The sequence below is a fragment of the Geotrypetes seraphini genome, chromosome 6 (genome assembly GCF_902459505.1).
Source record: "Geotrypetes seraphini chromosome 6, aGeoSer1.1, whole genome shotgun sequence".
Lineage (NCBI taxonomy): Eukaryota > Metazoa > Chordata > Amphibia > Gymnophiona > Dermophiidae > Geotrypetes > Geotrypetes seraphini.
This window is the reverse complement of record NC_047089.1, coordinates 179,815,073-179,832,029: the sequence shown is the minus strand read 5'-3', so window position 1 is coordinate 179,832,029 and position 16,957 is coordinate 179,815,073. Positions and strand designations below refer to the sequence as shown.

Genomic DNA, 16,957 nt, shown 5'->3' with positions numbered 1-16,957 from the left:
ATGTTTTGCTCGTCTTGCAAAACACTCAAAAAACGGTGCACTCGTAAACCGAGGTACCACTGTATTTGGATAAAAAACACACTAGAAGATACAATGAAGGTAAATGAAAAATCTTTATTGCAAAAGGTAACAGAATTGTGTGAGCAATGGAATCCTTTACATCTGTCTTGGTGGGGGAGAGTCCAAACTATTAAGATGATGATATTGCCTGTTGTTTGTTATCAAATGGGTATGATCCAAGTTTTTTTTCAGGGGTCTTTTTATAAAAAATTAAATAGTATTCTTACAAAATTTATTTGGCTGGGTAAAATTGCTAGAATTGCCTTAATTTCTATAGGTATCATCAAGCCTATATTATGCGTCAGGGTATGTATTGGGTCCTCCCAGAGCTCATGGAAAATCTCCCAGACTGGTTGTGGTTGGAATGGCAGCTCATGTTCCCTATTAGGTTCGGTCCTGTTCTCAGTATTAAAATGCCTAGACTGTATAAAGAAAACAGAATATTAATAGATACATGGAAAACCTTACGGTATGTCAATAATTTCACACCTATTCCAATTCAAAAATCTACAAATCAAACTATATGGCTAAACTCCAAGATTCAAATAGGCGGATTCAAGATTGTCTGGAAGTATTGGATTAAAGCAGGTATACGTACGTTAGATGATGTTATATCTAATGGTAAATAATAATAATAGTTTATATACCGCAGGACCATAAAGTTCTATGCGGTTTTCAATGATTAAAAAGATGCTACAAATTGAGTGGAACATACATAGTTAGAGATTAGTGGCTAACAGTTTAGGGATCAGATTTAAGGGAGAGATTGTGACGGGAGCTTGCTACATCACAAAGTTATAGGTGGTTGCAGCTGAAGCAGGCTATTCAGGCGGGGTTCCCTGAATGGAAAAATCTTAACAATCAATTTAGTTTAGAGTTCTTATGCTTTCAGGCAGACTTCCTGGGACATCAGGCTGCACAGTGGTACAAATTAATATCTGAATAAAAAACCAAAAACTGGACTCAAGTACATTTGGAGCATTGAGATTAAGCATCAAATTACTGCGTCTCAATGGCCACGAATTTGGTCTTGGAGGATGAAATGTACAATGTCTGCATCTATGAGGCAAACATGGTTTTTCCTGTTGCATAGAGCATTCTGGACCCCTGTTCGTTTACAAAAATTAGATTGCTCTAAGTCTAATAGATGTTGGCATTGTCATCTCAAAGCAGGGACTTTAGATCATTTATTGTTCTATTGTCCGTTTATTTTGGATTTTTGGAATTCGATTTGGGGCCAAATAAATTGTTTGTTAGAGAATCATGTGGCTTTGTCATATGACACGGTTTTATTTGGCATGTCTATGAGAGCTAAGAGCCAAATATCTTCCAACAATAATAAACTTTTATTAATTCTGACTGGAGTTGCCATTCAACAAATAACATATACCGTATTTTCGCGGATATAACGCGCGCGTTATACGTGATTTTACGTACCGCGCATACCCCTCGCGCGTTATATGCCTGAGCGCGGTATAGAAAAGTTTTTAAACATAGTTCCCACCCCGCCCGACGCCCGATTCACCCCCCCAGCAGGACCGCTCGCACCCCCACCCCGAACGACCGCTCGCACGCGCTCCCACCCGCACCCGCATCCACGATCGGAGCAAGAGGGAGCCCAAGCCCTCTTGCCCGGCCGACTCCCCGACGTCCGATACATCCCCCCCCCCCGGCAGGACCACTCGCACCCCCACCCCGAAGGACCGCCGACTTCCCGACAATATCGGGCCAGGAGGGAGCCCAAACCCTCCTGGCCACGGCGACCCCCTACCCCCACCCCGCACTACATTACGGGCAGGAGGGATCCCAGGCCCTCCTGCCCTCGACGCAAACCCCCTCCCCCCAACGACCGCCCCCCCCCCAAGAACCTCCGCCCGTCCCCCAGCCGACCCGCGACCCCCCTGGCCGACCCCCACGACACCCCCACCCGCCTTCCCCGTACCTTTGTGTAGTTGGGCCAGAAGGGAGCCCAAACCCTCCTGGCCACGACGACCCCCTAACCCCACCCCGCACTACATTACGGGCAGGAGGGATCCCAGGCCCTCCTGCCCTCGACGCAAACCCCCCTCCCTCCAACGACCGCCCGCCCCCAAGAACCTCCGACCGCCCCCCCAGCCGACCCCGCGACCCCCCTGGCCGACCCCCACGACCCCCCCACCCCCCTTCCCCGTACCTTTGGAAGTTGGCCGGACAGACGGGAGCCAAACCCGCCTGTCCGGCAGGCAGCCAACGAAGAAATGAGGCCGGATTGGCCCATCCGTCCTAAAGCTCCGCCTACTGGTGGGGCCTAAGGCGCGTGGGCCAATCAGAATAGGCCCTGGAGCCTTAGGTCTCACCTGGGGGCGCGGCCTGAGACACATGGTCGGGTTTGGCCCATGTGCCTCAGGCCGCGCCCCCAGGTGGGACCTAAGGCTCCAGGGCCTATTCTGATTGGCCCACGCGCCTTAGGCCCCACCAGTAGGCGGAGCTTTAGGACGGATGGGCCAATCCGGCCTCATTCCTTCGTTGGCTGCCTGCCGGACAGGCGGGTTTGGCTCCCGTCTGTCCGGCCAACTTCCAAAGGTACGGGGAAGGGGGGTGGGGGGGGGTCGTGGGGGTCGGCCAGGGGGGTCGCGGGTCGGCTGGGGGACGGGCGGAGGTTCTTGGGGGGGGGCGGTCGTTGGGGGGAGGGGGTTTGCGTCGAGGGCAGGAGGGCCTGGGATCCCTCCTGCCCGTAATGTAGTGCGGGGTGGGGTTAGGGGGTCGCCGTGGCCAGGAGGGTTTGGGCTCCCTCCTGGCCCGATATTGTTGGGGAGTCGGCGGTCCTTCGGGGTGAGGGTGCGAGTGGTCCTGCCGGGGGGGGGGATGTATCGGACGTCGGGGGGGGGGGCATCAGGCTTTCAGAATGGGGACAGACCTTCAAGGGGGACAGGACTTCAAGGGGGGACAGTGCACGGAAAGTCAGGGGGGGTGAACGGAGAGTCGGGACAGCGCACGGAAAGTCAGGGCAGTGCACGGAAGTCAGGGGGGTGAACGGAGAGTCGGGACAGCGCACGGAAAGTCAGGGCGGGCGAAAGGAGCGTCGGGCATCATGCGCGTTATATGCCTGAGCGCGGTATAGAAAAGTTTTGGTACATATCATCGTGATTTCTGCGCGCTATACCCCTGTGCGCGTTTTACACAGGTGCGCGTTATATCCGCGAAAATACGGTAATTGGAAAGATTGGAAAAGACTGAATTATAGTTTCTGGTGGAATTCAGTGTGTCACATGTATAAAATGGAAAGAGTGTTAGCTGTTCAAAAAGGTTATTTTAATAAGTTTAAGGATGTGTGGGGGCCATTGATAAATTATTGTAAAGAATAGTTATCGTTTTTCCCTGATTTTAAATAAATGAAAGATTTGGGAGGGGGGTTGACTTTTTAATATTTGATATGAAGAGTACAAATGATTTTATTATATTGTATGTATCAACTGATATTAGTATGGTGGATGGGAAGGGGATAAATTTTATTTTGGGAACATGTGTGGTATTTCAAGTGATGTATTAAGTTAATCTGTTATTATTTTCTGTACACTTGATGTAAATATAAAATGAATAAAGAATATTAAAAAAAGGTGCACATTTAGCATGCGCAGAATCAGTTAGCGTACCTTAATAAAAGGACCCTTAAGTATCTTAATTAAAAATTTGACCCACGACTTAGCCTTTTTTTCAGATTTCAGCCCCTTATGTGAATGAGTTTGACACCCCTGATGTAGAGTGAAGCAGTTAGGCGATGTAAATTTGGTTATTAATATAGACTAATATTTCAGATAGTATTACTGCTTTACAATATATTTGAACGCTTTTATATACATATTGAAAAGGTTCAGAGTTAATGTCCTGGGAAAGTAGGTGGGAAGGGAAGGAAGGGGTACTTGTTCAGAGATGTTTGGGGGTTGCATAGAAGAAAAACTGTGCACTGGTATGCTAATCTTTGTTTGTTTTGAATTAAAAAAAAGAAATAAGTGGAAATAAAAAAGTAAATAAGAGAACTGATAAATGGGGTGGGGCATGGGCGGGGCAGGCCCAGGGGGGCCCAGTGTACGTGTGTGCCTAGGGGCCCTCAAAGAATTAATCCTGCCCTGCTATCATCTGAGGGCTCCCTTCTGCCTCACCTCTAGGCTGGGAAAGTGTCTTACCACCTGGTTAGCAAAAAAAAAATGGTCTCACCTCTTGATTTGGATGCCAGACAACATGCTTCACATCCTGTGTGTGTGAATTCAGGACACTGACACACTCATATTCATCCTCTTCATCCACTGTAATGGAGGACAAAGCACCTTCAGCCTACTCTTGCAGGTACAAATGAAAATCAGGATCATAGCAGGGAGCACTCATACTGCAATGTTGTTTTAAAATTAACTTCAGTTCAAGAGTGAATCCAGCATACTCTGCATTTAGCCCTATATCTTATTTGCCTCCCTGCACAATGGTTTACTAACTTAAAATTACATCTACAAAAATCTAGGCAAGGAAAATTTTTTTTTTTTTTAAACATAAGCAAGTTGAAAACAGTAAACACAAAAGTATATAGAGAGTGTGAGAGCACACTGTATCCACTAACAAGAGGTGGGAAAGCAAGCAGAGTATGCTCTGAAAATATTTAATGCACCGAATCTTTCTGAGTAATTTAATGTAGTTTAATGTTTTCGTGCGATATACCACACTTTGCTAAACACTTGGCAGTTTACAAGTGAAGCTGAATCATACAATATTGATGCAATAGAACAATTAAAAAATTGCAACTTGAGCTAAGATGGCATCCTGAGTGGGAGCTCTACTGCTTGTTGCATTTGATCGCTTTGTTTGGTGCCTTTCCTATCCAATGATGGGGAAAGAGGAGAAGGAAAACTCAGCAGCTTCCTCTGGCACCAAATGGACCCCAGTCTTTAAAGCAACCTATACTGGACTCATTTAGGGTAATTTCTCATTCAGAAGTGGTGACCTAGTCAGCTTTGCCAGTTAATTTTCCTTTTTATGTCAGCAATGTTAGCAGAGTCTCTGAGCACTATTCACAAGCTGCCTCTACCATAACCTGAAAACTCTTTGTGAACTGGGGTGCTCTCACCAGGAACGAACTTGAAAGATCTCCCAGCCCTTACTTCCTACCCCAGGAATATCCTTGGCTTGAACTCACAGCAACAGTGTCAGAACAACTGACTGATTTTAGTAAACACTACAGGGACTGGGGCACTGGTGGATATGTTGGTTAGGCTGGCAACAGTTACACTGGATATACTGTAAGAAGCCATGTACTGTATAGTCAACTGATCCTTGAGTGGTTTCTAAGTTTTCTTCAGAATTTAAACATGGTATCTGGAACACTGATTGCCCAGTCTCAGGCATTGAACCAATAGTCAAACAGAGTGGCTGCTTTGGAAAATAAGGTGCCAAGAGTTGCAAGGAATCTGTGGGCCTCTTATAAAGAAGAATTATACTACTAGGAAAATAAGCATGGAAAATTAAATGAGAAACAATAAGTTTGGCTAGAAAATATAGTACTTTAAAGAAGTGCTTAAGCTCTCACCTGAAGCTTTACCACCATTATTAGTGAAAGCAAATCAGATGATGTCGGGTACTAATAAAAGCGTGAACTTATCAGATTTTTTGGAAGCATCTCTAGTGCTTATAACTCAGCAAACCACTCTTTTAAGGCTCTTTTTACAAAGCTGCATTATCAATTAGCGGTGTGCTGAATAAACACTTTTCAGTGCCATAGAAATGATAAATAGTAATGGTAGAATGCAAAGAAGTCCTTTCTATATATTCCTATAGGCTTCTTCACATTCAACACGCTGCTACTCAGTAGTGCAGCTTTGTAAAAGGAGCCCTTAGTGACAATTGCCTTAGAACCCTACAGAAACAAAGATAAGAGTACACTAATTTAGCAAGGAGAATCCAGAAGCAGCACCAAGAGTTCTTAGCTCTTCACCTTTGAGCTCAAGTCCTGAGAATGACTTTTTTGCTTTAATTTCCTTGTACCTGTTGCCTTAGTTTTCAAAATAATTCCTACGTCTTTAATGATCCTAAACAATTTTATTAGAATTTGTGGTTTCCGAGGAAGAGCTGAAAATACAGACATGACTCTCATAGCTAAATTTAGGGCCTCTTTTATCAAGCCATCGTAGTGAGTGCCACACGGCACCTGCACTGAAGCCCATTAAATCCCTGTGGGCTTCAGTGCATTTACCATGTCAGCCTGTGCTATTCCGTTTGATAAAAGAGGTCCTTAGGAAACATTGTTGGGCTGGTCGAGGTCTGCCTATGAAATTTTGTATCTGTTCTGTCCTTTTATTTTGAAATTTCCATATCTTGGTCCCATTACCAAGAATAGTGGATTACTTAGAATTTTCCTGGTCTCTACATTCTTTTGGAAAATATTTTTCTGTTTTCCTCAGTTGCATTTTTATATGTTTCAAATTATACAATCACATATTATAATGTAACTTAAACACATTGTAAATAAAGAATAATTAAAATAAAATATGCTCCATTTCTAATATGCACCAAATAAAATAAATCTACACTATCACATGGTATCACACTAACAGTAAAATCTGAGCAGCTTTCTAGCACCATAATGCTACACATTAAAAAATGTTTTTTTAAGCTTTAAGAACCAAAGAATTTTTCATCTTATATAAGAACTCAAAAAAAAGATGGCCAAGCATAATTAGATGTACTGTTATAATTTTATCTAAGCTGCCTTTTTCCCCCTATGTTAAATGCACTTTCCCAAGCAAAGGCTGCTCTTATTTTATTTACCCACCTACCCTCATACACAGCTCACCCATTTCCCTACAATGCTGCATTTTTACATACAAATCTCTCTTTTCTTCCTTTCCCATTTCTCTCCTCCTGTTTCCATAATGCTCTCTTTACATGACATATTCTTACCTTCCCATACCCAGACACTCTTGTCACGACTGCAGGTTGCCAATAAGTTCCCTGAAGGAGCCCAGGATACTGACTTCACCTCATTTTCATGTCCTTCAAGTGTTGTCACACACTACCGGAAGGAGTAAGAAAATACTGTTCATGGAACGAAATGAGATCAAACACTTCATTTTTTGTTGTTTTCAAAAGTTTTACTGAGAAAATGCATAACAATACAAAAGCATAAACAAGGCAACCAACATCCAATACAGGTACAACCCTCCACCCCACCAAAAGTCATATTGGGATTCTTCAGTATGAGACAAATCAGACCAAAGCAAAACAAAACCCCCATCCACAACCCCTCCCAACTCCCCTCCCCCAACCCATTTGTGTGCAGAAAACTAACTAGAAACCACCATAGTAGCTGGGTGAGACCGACAACCACTTAATGTAAGGATCCCAAACCTTCAAAAACTGTCAATTTAGATATACGAAAAATAGACACTAATTTCCCCAATAAATGCTGCCGAGTAAGTGGGTGAACCTGTTTCCACTGTGTAGCCAACAACAATCTGCTAGCTGTAAACATATGAAAAGCTAAGGTCTGACAGGAGCGTGGCAACGCCCCATGCGGCATATGCAATAAAGCACTGCCCATAGACTTACGAACTGGCCTAAGAAAAATTTCAGTAAGGATATCAAACACCATAGACCAATAGGGGACCACTTTAGAACAATCCCACCAAATGTGCAAAAATGTACCTCTTTGCCCACACTGCCTCCAACACAAGTCAGAGGTGTGCAGGTAAATACGAAGCAAGCGAACTGGCGTAAGGTACCACTGAGAGAGCATCTTGTATCCATTTTCCACCAAAGAGCTAGCAATAAAGGGGCGCAGCAAGCGTTTGAAAAGATTGGCCCACCATCGAAATGCAAAGGTCCACCCCAACAAAGTCTCCCAAACCTGAATATATTTGATAGGTAGGGCATTTTGGGAAGTAAGTGCCTTAAAAAAGCGAGAAACACATCCCCGACCACAACTGCCACCCATGGCCCATTCCAACAAAGTTTCTGGGATTGACAACTCGCCTAGGGCCCTACACCGGAGAAAATCGCAGACCTGGCGAAAGCGAAAGAAATCCAGGTCCCCCAAATAGTAAGCCTCCTGTAGGACACAATCCGATCCTCCTCGAGAAAATCCCCCAAATCCGCAAGGCCCTGGAGGGCCCAAGTTTTAAATTGGGGGTCCAGTCTACCAGGTGTAAACCCCTCTGCCACCCAAAGTGGCATAGACAAAAAAATAGCACCTACCAGGAAGCAAATGAGCCCAAGTACGGGCCCAAATGTTAAAGGTAAGAGAAAGAAAAGGGTTAGAGCAGGGGTGTCCAACCTGCGGCCCCGTGAAGTATTTTGTGTGGCCCCGGTCGAGGGCGATGCAGTGTTTTCCTCTGCTGCCCCCAGGTGTTTACCGTCTTGCCGGCTCTCTCCTATGTCTTGCTGCAGCGTTTGCATGTTTGTGCGGCCCCAGAAAAATTTTTTTCAGCCAATGCGGCCTAGGGAAGCCAAAAGGTTGGACACCCCTGGGTTAGAGCCTCTCAATAAAGCCCAGGCCTCTGGCAAAGACAGCCAGGGAAGCCCAACACAGAGGTCATCAGCAATGTGTGGGTGTTCTATCTTGAGCCAACTTTTAGAGCGAGCTTTACACCAAGTCAGAAATGCCTTCAATTGGGCTGCCACATAATAACGCTTCAAACAAGGGACACCCATCCCACCATGGTCCCGGAATTGATATAACACACTCCTTTGAACCCGCAGGGGCTTACTTTTCCAAATATACTGAAACAATTTCCTAAAGAGCCTGTGGAAAAAGACCTCCGAGAGTGGAACCGGCAAAGCTTGAAAAAGATATAAAAATTTTGGTAATACCATCATCTTCACACTCTGGATGTGTCCAAACCAAGAGATAGAAGAGGCCTCCCATTTATCAAGATCCTCCCAAAGGGACTTGAGCAGAGGAGGGAAATTAAAATCATAAAGAGACTGAGGACTAGAAGTAATATTAATCCCTAGATATTTGATACGTTTAGCTGCCCATTTAAAAGGGAACCGGCGTTGCAACTGAACCCTATCACCTGGAGTCACCGACAAATTAAAAATCTCGGACTTATCTATATTTGTCTTAAAACCAGAAACCTGGCCAAAACGTTCAAGTTCCGCCACTATCCCCGGGACAGAGAGCACCGGGCGTGTGACAGTAAGCATAATATCATCTCCAAAGAGCAGCAACTTAGTAGAGACCTCACCATGAGTAAAGCCCCTAATGTCCTGACGAAGACGAATATGGTTAGCGAAAGGCTCCATCGCCAAGGAGAAAAGAAGGGGTGATAGGGCACAGCCCTGTCTAGTCCCCCGTCCCAATTCAAAAGACTCCATATATCCATCATTGATCAACAGAGCAACCAGCGGTTTAGTATACAACAATTGCACCCATGAGAAAAATTGCCCTCCTATACCCATAGTCGACAGAGTGCTCAGCAAGTATGGCCTATACACCCTATCGAAGGCCTTCTCAGCATCAATCCCTAGTAATAAAGCTGGTGGGCCTCCCTGCTGGGCTGACCAAGTTAAGTGCAACAAATGGTGGATATTATCAAAGGACTGCTTCCCTGCTATAAATCCAGCTTGGTCATCACGAACCAAGCGCGGCATATGATGTTGCAATCGGCAAGCTAAAATCTTAATAAAAAGCTTATAGTCCGTGCCCAACAGTGAAATCGGCCTATACGAGCCACAGTTAGCCGGATCCTCAGCCAAACACCACGAATGTGGTAACTCGCCAGCCACTCCACGGCCATTAAACATAGCAGTGAGAGGGCCCACCAAAAGAAGTTTAAACTGCTTATAAAAGCAATTAGAAAACCCATCCAATCCAGGAGCTTTACCATTAGCCAAGGTTGAGATCGCCCAAAGGGTCTCCTCCTCCGTTATCAGAGCTGAAAGCTCCTCGGTCTCTTCCGCCGTCAAGCTCTGCACTTCAGCCAGCTCTAAATAGTCATCAATAGAGCCCTGGAGGCCTGTTGTTCCAGGGTATACAAAGTTTTATAAAAAGCCAAAAAAACCTGCGCAATATCCTCCAAGGAGTGACAGAAAGCACCCCCACCAGAATGAACCCCCAGAATAAAATTCCGCAGCCTCTTCTTTTTCAACTTATAAGCCAACAACCGACTTGCGCAATTACCATGTTCAAAATGTTTTTGTTGCAAGCATTGCAGCTGTTCAAAAATCTCCTCCAATTGCATATGCTGCAAGTCCTGTCTCGTCTGCTCTAGGCGAGTAAGCAAGGAGGTATTCCCAGAAGCCTGTTTATGGGCATGCTCCAGAAAAAGGAGCTGTTTCCGCAACGCTTCCAATTTCCGACTCTTTTCCTTCCTACGAAAAGATCCAATAGAAATAACCTGTCCCCGCAATACCGCCTTCAAGGCCTCCCAGAAGGTAATTGGAGAAACCTCCCCAGTCCCATTGAGTTGAATATATTCCCGTAACTCTTTTTTAACTCGGAGAGCTGTAATAGGGTCAGTCAACAAACCATCCCAAAAATGCCAGTATCTCTTACCATAAAGGGATGAGGTGGGAAGCAAATCAAAACAGACAGGTGAATGATCGGACCAGACCCACGGTTCAATGATAGCCTGAGAAATTCAATGGTGGCCTGAGAAATTTGAGAAAGCAAACACTTGCTCACCCCCCAGAAATCAATGTGAGAGTAGGAGTTATGCACCCCAGAAAAATAAGAATAATCTCTTGTGGAAGGATTAAGATGTCTCCAAGGATCTACCAAATCCCAAGCCTCCCATAAAGCTGACAGACGTTTGCGATCAGCCTTACCATACTGAACCCTGGTGGTCGAGTTATCTAAGGAGGGCTCCATGGTAATATTAAAATCACCCCCCGGATCAAATGCCTCTCAACTACCTCTCGAAGGACAAGGTCCAAAGCACCAAAAAAACTCACTTGCTCCACATTAGGAGTGTAAACATTACAAAGCGTATAGAGAACATGTTCAATTTCAACCTTTACCAAAAGATATCGGCCATGTACATCATGGACCACATGTTTAACTAATGGATTCAGGTGAGCAGCAATTATAATACCCACCCTATGTTTCTTAGTACCTGATGCATCAGAGGCAAAATAGATAGGGGAGTACTTTTTATGATGCAGCAAAAATTCAGATTGTGGTTTAAAGTGGAATTCCTGAAAGAAACCCACCCCAGCTTTTAAACGCTCAGCCTCCCGAAACAAAAGCTGTCTTTTACGTGGCATATTGAGACCATGGACATTTAAAGAAAAAAAAAGTAAGCCCCCTAGCAGCCATAACCCAGCCTCAAAACACAAACCCACATTTACCCCAGCACATAAACAGCAAAAAATACCACACACAAGCCCCAAAACCCCATCCCCCAACCCAACAACCTTTTCCCCATTACTCCCACACCCCAAACCTCCCCCCCCACCCAGCAACCCATCCCCAAGAAAAAGGCCCACCAACAATAGGGCAAACAGAGGGAAAATATCACTCACAAGCAGCCATTACCACCCCCCTCCCCCCGCTGTACAGAAAGGAAAAGAAAAAGTGCAGAGAATATAAGGCCCACATAATCCAACCAACCAGTGAGTATATATGAGCAAGTTTCTGCTTCAGCACAAAACCAAGTACAAAAGTCCACAAAAGAATCAGCTAGAGGGCCCGGGATCAGACCCCGAGTGCCGTTGCAAGCGCCTGCCATTGCGAGGTACCCGGTGCCATTGCTGAGAAGATGCTACAGAGACTGTCTCCGACGTCTCCATCACAGAGTCTGCAGGCTTGCCCATCAAGCTAGCTGCTCGAAGCACTCGAGAGGCTTCCTCCATGTTAACCACAGAATGATGCCGATTAGCCACCTGAAAGGAGAGTCCAGAGGGATACAACCAACGATATCAAATGTGGCGAGATTGCAAGAACTTATGACCTCTCGGAAGTCACGCCGTTTCCACAACGTAAGGGCCGATAAGTCAGCAAATAATTCCACTTTCAAATTTTCCCACATAATGTGCCCCACTTGCCTGGCTGCCTGCAACACCCGTGACTTCACAGGGAAGCACAAAAAATACTCCACAATGTCACAGGGTCAATCTCCTAAGCCCCAAAGCCCGATGAACCCTTTCAAAGTCCAAGGAAGGCACCTCCGTGTCAGGACACACTGCATGCCAAAATTTTGAGCAAATATCTACCAACAATTGTTGAACATCCTGGGCCTGCGCGGTTTCCGGGACTCCACGGGCACGAATATTATTGCACCTGCTGCAGTTCTCACCATCTTCCAGCCAGAGAAACAGATCTTCCTGGCCTTTTTTGAGGAGCTGACACTTGGCCTGGAGCGCATCCATCTCAGCATCATGGTCAATGACCCGCTCCTCAAAATCATGCAGTCAGGCACAGATTGTCGAATTTTAGCGACATCAGTCTATACAGCTGTTTGAATAGTCAGCATCGTGCCCTTTAAATCCTCCATCCTCCATCCTCAATTCTGCTCCCGTAGCTGGGAGAGAATCTATCTCCGGCGATGCAGGCCGCTGTCCCAACTCAGATCCGCCTACTCGAGCACGCACCTCCAGGCTGCCGTGAGCCTCAGAAACATCCCCCAGCTGATAAGCAAAAGATTTAATGTCCGTGTGAGTTTTTTTGCTCGCCTAGACAGGGACATGATCAACTCCACACTCCCGAGTAATGCAAAAAATCGCTAATGCAGCACGAGGTTTGGGGGAGCTCCGCGATTAAGCTGCCATTGTCCTTGGTGACGTCACTTCCCCGAGATCAAACACTTCATGATAGATTTTGGGTCAAGCGAGGGAACAGAGCAGGTGCACAGTCATGAAGGGCAAACAAACAAAGATAATAACCAAACAGAGTCATATTCTATAGCTGGTGCAGGTAGTTCTTAATATGGTGAGTCAGAAAGAGAGGAGTTCTAAAGTAGCAAATCATATGCAATAGATGACATCACAGCTTCCTGGTGACAGCCTGATGGGTCAGCGGAAAGAGACTGTAGGTAGAGAATGACACAGGGACAAATTTGTCCGCATCCCTGCAGGAACTCAATTTCCCCATCCCTGCGAGTTTTGTCGCTGTCCCCATCCGTGCCCCCTTCCTGTAAGCTCTGCTTTAACTGCACAAGCCTCGAACACTTAGGATTTGAAAGTGTTTGAGGCTTATGCAGATGAGGATGGAGCTTGCAGGAATGGGGGAGGTACAAGAAAAGAACTCACGGGGAAGGGATGAGAAAATGAGTTCCCGTGGGGAAGGGGAAAAATTTGTCCCCATGTCATTTTCTAACTGTAGATGATGGCTAGCATGTAACAGGAAGGAAGAAGATGGATCTCTGAAGACTAGCTGACTTGAAAGAGAACATACAATACCTCAAACTGTGTCTGTTTTTTCTTCCAGATACAGGTTGTAGCATCAAAGCTGGCTGATGCCAAATAGTTCCCACAGGGGGACCAGGCTACCTTCCTCACTGTCCTCTGATGTCCTTCACCCAGCACAGATTTACAAACCCAGCTATCACCTTGAAAAAAAGCAAACATGAAAAATAATAAATGATCATTTTTGACAAATCAACACAAGAAGGTAAGGGCATAGGGAGTGTACGTATCAAGCAAAATTGTAGAATCCATGCTGAGCAAAAAACTAAAAAGAAGCTCTACTAGAAGAAAATACTCATGAGACAGAAGCAAGTAGTCAGAATTTTCCTTAAGCTGATCCAAACAAAACCTACATGATCTAATTCATATACAGCCTGGTGGATCCAAAAGCACACCTCCTATGCTTTTGATCTTTAGCTCTGTTTTTAAGCATACCCTCATTGTCTCAGCTCCTAATCTAACCTAATCAGCAATTTCTGGGTGGATCTATGCCTAACTAGGTTCAAGCGATTTTCAAAAGAATTACATTATATTTTAAACTTAGTGGTTATTAAGGCAGATAACAGAGATCACTGAAACAGAGGCTATTATGAGGGCGGTATACAGATGGCAGCAGATACATAGAATAGTGACTTCATTTAAATTCCAATAGTGTTATCTAAGATAGAAGGAGAGTTCTGCTTTGTGGTAATAAAGGAGGGCTACGAGGTATATGGCTTAGTGATGTTGTGTTGGTCATTGTTGTCAAGCAACATAATGTTAGTATATAGTTATGTATGTTTCTTCAAAGAGAAGAGTTTTAGTTTATTTTGAAATCTGGGATATTGGGAGTCCATTCCAGGTCTTTATGCCGAAGTAGGTGAGAAATGTGTTAAATGTGTGCGTGTATTTACCTCCTCTTGGTGAAGGGAAGATTAGAAGTTTCTTGAGATTTCTGGTCAAGGTTGACTAGGAATCAATGAAAAGGTTTATGAGGGGCTATGTAGAGTTCACGTATAAGATGTGAAACATTATACAAGAATGTTTAAAGGTAATGCATGCACTGATGGGTAGCCACTGAAGACTGCTGAAATACTGTGCAACAGACTCAAATTTTTTCAGTTTGGATATTAGACTTATTGCAGTAGTTTGAATTAATTGCAGTTTTCAGATAAGGGTAGAGTTTAAGCCTGTGTAAAGAGAGTTACAGTAGTTTAATTGAGACAATACTAGCTTTTACATCAATATGGTGAGGTGGTGATCATGGAAGAAGGGTCTGATTAGTCTTAGTTGTCTCATGCTACAGAAGTTTTTCTTTTCGCAGGTTAGAGATTTGAAGGTCAAAGGAAGGGAGGAGTCCAGGATGACTCCAAGAACTTTAGAAGTTTTGCCAATATTTAGTGTGGTTCCTATGGGTAGGGTGATAAAAGTAGGGGTAGTTTGTAAGGAGCTGTGAAACCATAATGCTTTGGTTTTTATTGTGTTTAGATTGAGTTTGTTGAGTGTAGCCCATGTATGTATCTTGTCTATCCAAAACAAAAGCACCACACAAGCCAAGAAAGCTAGCTTATTACTTAAGCGAAAGAAAAGTCTCAGACAAACGGAGAAGTGTACCCACACTCTTCCACCAAAGCATTATAGGCAAAAAACTTTCGCACAAGTTTAAAGTTAGCAAGTGGGAGCAAAAAATAGCCGAGAATGATTAATGGTAAAAGCAGCAGTTAGGATCTGCGTACTGATAGCCTGGATTTGGCGCTAAGGCCCTGAAGCAGTAGTTACTGGCCATGAAACGATCGTCGGCCTGACCTGTTTGTGTTCAGTGGTTTTTACCATTAATCATTCTCTTTTTTTTTTTTTTTAATTATTTTTATTGAAACTTTTTCAGAAAAAATACAAAGCCTCAGAGGTTTAACAAATATAAAATCAAAATCATTTTCGGCTATTTTTTTGCTCCCACCTGCTAACTTTAAACTTGTGCGAAAGTTTTTTTGCCTATGATGCTTTGGTGGAAGAGTGTGGGTACACTTCTCCGTTTGTCTGAGGCTTTTCTTTCACTTAAGTAATAAGCTAGCTTTCTTGGCTTGTGTGGTGCTTTTGTTTTGGAGTGATATTTTTGAATCTTTGTACTATACTTCCCTCCATTCCTCCCTGTTTTTTTGTGGTTGTATCTTGTCTATGCCATTAGATATTCTGATTTTAAGCATACCCTCCTTGCCCCAGATCCTGATAGTGCGGTCCCCTCCGCAAGATGCTAAGAGAGTTCCTGTGGGGTTCCAGGCCAGAAACCAGCAGCGCGAGTCTGGGTGGGCAGACAAGCGGGAGAGAAGAGTGAGCGAGTCCTTCATGCTGAACTCTTCAGGATATTATGTTTTACTACTGTTCCAGAGATTACTAAAAGACAAAAATAATTTAAACATTTATTTCAAATAAGGCAAAAATAGTCCACAAATTAGTAACAAAAGAAAAAAAAATCTGTTATAAACAAAGTTAATTTGTTTTACACAACAATTAAGGGATTTTCATCAAGTGATTAACCCTGATCTTATCAGTTGATTATTATAGTCCATTCGCTGGACATTAACAAACATTAACATCAAAACAGCCATACTGGGTCAGACTAATAGTTCATCTAGCCCAGTATCTTGCTTTCAGCAGTGGTCAATTTATGTCACAAGTACCTGGCAGAATCCTAAATAGTAGCAAGACTCCATGCATCCAATCTCAGGAACAGCAGTTGCTTTCCCTATTTCTGTCTCAATAGCAGACTATGGGCTTTTTCTCCAGGAACTTGTCCAAATCTAGATATGCTAACCACCATAATTACTCACCTAGCAAGGAGTTCTAGAGCTTAACTAGCCATTGAGAAAAAATATATTTCCTCCTATTTGTTTTAAAATTATTACCATATAGCTTCATCGAATGTGTTAATATTTTTAAAAAGAATAAACAAATCTATTCATGTTTACCCATTCTACAAGTACATCACTCGGGATTTTGTAGATTTCTATCTTTCAAGATGAATAGCTCTAAACTCTTAAGCCTTTCCTCATATGAGAGGAGTTCCAGCCCTTTAATCATTTTGGCCATCCTTCTTTGAACCTTTTCTAATATCATAATTCTTTTTTAGATACTTATTGAAGAACTATTGGGGCAGCTGCACATAGAGTTTAAACCCCAAAGTTAATAGTAGTATTAATTGAATTGAGCTTATGGGGAAGGCACTGGAGTAATCTATATGAAGCTTTGGTTACAATCTTTAAGGTAGTAGTTAATATACTGTATTTCAGTGTCGCTCAAACTTTTTTTTAGCTCTGGCACACTAAACGGAGCAAATTTTTTCAGGGCACATTATAATTAAAATTATAAAATTTCAAAAACTAACAAAAAATTAAATTTGAGAGTTATTTATTTAAAGTTCTTTAAGCTATGTATGGATAATTGTAACAACGGTGAAACTAAGGCCCTTTTTTATCAAACTGTGATAGCAGTTTTTAGCGCAGGGAGCCGCACGGAATGGCCTGCGCTGCTCCTGACCGGGGGGGGGGGGTTCTTT

General features: G+C 43.8%; 1 protein-coding gene across 3 annotated transcripts in view; it reads right to left on the bottom strand.

The window, feature by feature from the left end:
- CIAO1 (cytosolic iron-sulfur assembly component 1) overlaps positions 1–16,957 on the bottom strand; it is a 39,450-nt gene that overhangs the window by 21,716 nt on the left and 777 nt on the right. For all 3 annotated transcript variants that reach the window (XM_033949176.1, XM_033949175.1, XM_033949174.1), the window contains exons 2-5: positions 15,611–15,795; positions 13,420–13,568; positions 6,982–7,093; positions 4,255–4,343 (exon numbers count right to left, since the gene is read on the bottom strand). In XM_033949176.1, the coding sequence (XP_033805067.1) occupies positions 4,255–4,343; positions 6,982–7,093; positions 13,420–13,568; positions 15,611–15,749 (489 nt within the window). In that variant the 5' untranslated portion in view covers positions 15,750–15,795. The remainder of the gene's footprint in view (positions 1–4,254; positions 4,344–6,981; positions 7,094–13,419; positions 13,569–15,610; positions 15,796–16,957) is intronic.